At 41.2% G+C, this 3,113-nt stretch overlaps 1 protein-coding gene across 1 annotated transcript in view; it reads left to right on the top strand.

The window, feature by feature from the left end:
• The first annotated feature begins 1,597 nt into the window (after positions 1-1,597).
• The window catches only part of GABRR2 (gamma-aminobutyric acid (GABA) A receptor, rho 2), a 63,953-nt gene continuing 62,437 nt past the window's right edge, over positions 1,598-3,113 (top strand). The window contains exon 1 of the mRNA XM_011941925.1: positions 1,598-1,859. Within this exon, the coding sequence (XP_011797315.1) occupies positions 1,657-1,859 (203 nt within the window). The 5' untranslated portion in view covers positions 1,598-1,656. The remainder of the gene's footprint in view (positions 1,860-3,113) is intronic.

Raw genomic sequence — 3,113 nt, 5'->3', positions numbered from 1 at the left:
GGTCTTGATCTCCTGACCTCATGATCCACCCGTCTCGGCCTCCCAAAGTGCTGGGATTACAGGCTTGAGCCACCGTGCCCGGCCAAAATAGGAACACTCTTACACTGTTGGTGGGACTGTAAGCTAGTTCAACCATTGTGGAAAACAGTGTGGGGAATCCTCAAAGTTCTAGAGCTAGAAATACCATTTGACCCAGTCATCCCATTACTGGGTATATACCCAAAGGATTACAAGTCATGCTGCTATAAAGACACATGTACACGTATGTTTATTGCGGCACTATTCACAATAGCAAAGACTTGGGATCAATCGAAATGTCCATCAGTGACAGACTGGATTAAGAAAATGTGGCACATATACACTATGGAATACTATGCAGCCATATAAAAGGATGAGTTCGTGTCCTTTGTAGGGACATGGATGCAGCTGAAAACCATCATTCTGAGCAAACTATTGCAAGAACAGAAAACCAAATACCGCATGTTCTCACTCATAGGTGGGAACTGAACAATGAGATCACTTGGACACAGGAAGGGGAACATCACCCACCAGGGCCTATTGTGGGGCGGGGGGTTGGGGGAGGAATAGCATTAGGAGATATACCTAATGTAAATGACGAGTTAATGGGTGCAGCACACCAACATGGCACATGTGTACATATGTAACAAACCTGCACGTTGTGCACATGTACCCTAGAACTTAAAGTATAATAAAAAAATAAAATAAAATAAAGTGGATCATGCCATCTCACTTTGCTTAAGGGAATCAAAGAACTTCTTTTGATTCTTTGATACACACTAAAATCCCAATTCTGTTTCACTCACGGCTATCCCACCTTCTGATCTCCATCCTCATCTCCCTATGTTTTTACCATGAAATTTTCCATTGCCAGGACATAGCAAGCAATGTATCTCTACAATTCTAATGTGCTTAATTTACTTACAAATCCCAGGATAGGAATCAAGCCTAATTTATGATTGATTTTATACATTTTAGGGTTAAAGGCCAAGGTCAATTTAATGCTCATAGTAGGAAGAAAAGCTTACATAATCATGAATTATTTGACTGATGCCATCCTTCAGACTAAAAATGTATTTTATGCTTTGATGTTTTCACTGGAAAAAGTTGATCTGTATTTGTGAGAAAGGAAGTATCCATGCTCATAGGCAAAGCGTATTGTCTTAGCTCCATAAATAAATCAACCCTAAGGAAACAGGTCATTCATGTTTACTCAGCATTTCCTGAACACATTTATGTACCCATCTAAACGTCCACCAAGTCCTCTCTGCAAATCTACTTGGAATCCAAGCTGACCCCCTGGTGGATGGGACAGACTGGTTTTATGCAGTCAGAAGATGGACCAATAATCTCAGCACAAAGCTGGCATGTTCAAGAGATTTAATTTTTTATATAACAGCTTTAGCCAAAGCTATTCTAGGATTCAGCGGAAGCAGAATTTCATGACAGGACAAACTTCTTGACTAATGGCCAATCACTAATCAACAGGGAGGGCAAAGCTTGGTGTTTGTGTCACGGCCTGGAGTGGAGGGGGTGAGTGGGGCATCAATATCAGATAGTAAATTGGGACAACCAGCCTGGCCAGCCTTGCCCTCACAGCCCCTCTGAGCAACCTGTCAGGAGGCAGCAGACGGATCAATGGTCAAGCCGGGGGGTTGGGGGGGGGTGTGGATTTGCTCTGCCACAGGCGACTGGAAAGCAGCTTTTTGCCTCACAGACATCCACAAAATGCCTTATTTTACAAGACTCATTTTGTTCTTGTTTTGCCTGATGGTTCTTGTGGAGAGCAGAAAGCCCAAGAGGAAGCAATGGACAGGGCAGGTGGAAATGCCCAAGCCAAGGTAAAGTGGGTGGGAAAGGAGGGAGGTTACCCTGCATAGTAGCAGCAGCAGTGGCACAGTGGGACGGCTCCCCAGGGGGTACACGTCCTATTTTGATATCATTCTATGAGAACCCCGCTACTTCGCTGAACGCAGCCTCTCACTGGGCACATATACTCTGTGTGTCACAAGCACTGAGAGCAGAACTAGACTGCGGTGAGCCTTCCATTTGGATGCCTGTGTTCAGCTAAAGCATTTTAATTTGAGGCAGATATAAATAGTTGGAGACATAGTGGGTAAAATCATTCTTTGTACAAATCACATTGTGTGCTTTGTTTCTCAGGGTTACAACCGGTAACCTGCTAAATAATTACACTCATGTATTTTGGGGAGAACTGTATATAGGAACCTAGCCTGAACTATTAAGAAAAAAATGCATATAAGAGTTGTCTTTCTTAAATTATTTCCAGAGAATAACTTTATAATAATATTGGGTTTCATTTTACTGTTTTGAATCTTAGAAGAGGTGTTCAGAAATTTGCTTAATTATCAGAAATATATGTGTGGACCACAGTGAATGCAATTTCATGATGTAATGGAGACATTCTCAAGAAATAGTGACCCAGGATCTGCATTCAAAATCATTACATTACAAATCTAAGTTCCTTAGTAAGTTTATTTTGAATTGACATACAAAGCATCATACTCCAGGCCTGAAGTAGACATAAGGACTGTTAGACATGGAGATAAGAAAAGAACAAGCAGCTAAGATATAAACACCATGTGTGGCATGTTACACATTTATTTTCCATTCTACTAAGCATCAGATAAACCAGTGATTTTGAATATAAATTAATATCTTGAGGCACATTTTCTAGGTCAGTGGTCCCCAAACATTTTTGATCATGCACTGCTGTCAATGACAAGTTTTTGAAACTGTATCTCTAATACATGCATGTTTACTTACAAATCACATACATGTGCTGTTATAAAAATGTATGTTAAAGTTTAATTGATTTCTTGTTTTTAGGAAAAAAAAAAAAAAAAACCCTGAATATAAATAAGAGTTACAGCCTCTGCTTCCAGTATCCCAGTGGCAACTGCTGCTCTGGGAGAGGTAATTACTCTCTTTTGTTTGTTTGTTTGTTTTTTGAGATGGACTCTCTGTCACCTAGGCTGGAGTGCAGTGGCGCAATCTTGGCTCACTGCAACCTGTACCTCCTGGGTTCAAGCAGTTCTCCTGCTTCAGCCTCCAGAGTAGCTGGGATTACAGGC

This window comes from Colobus angolensis, unplaced genomic scaffold, assembly GCF_000951035.1.
Source record: "Colobus angolensis palliatus isolate OR3802 unplaced genomic scaffold, Cang.pa_1.0 Scaffold203, whole genome shotgun sequence".
NCBI lineage: Eukaryota > Metazoa > Chordata > Mammalia > Primates > Cercopithecidae > Colobus > Colobus angolensis.
Note: the sequence above shows the minus strand (reverse complement) of the source record. Positions and strands in the feature narration are given on the sequence as shown.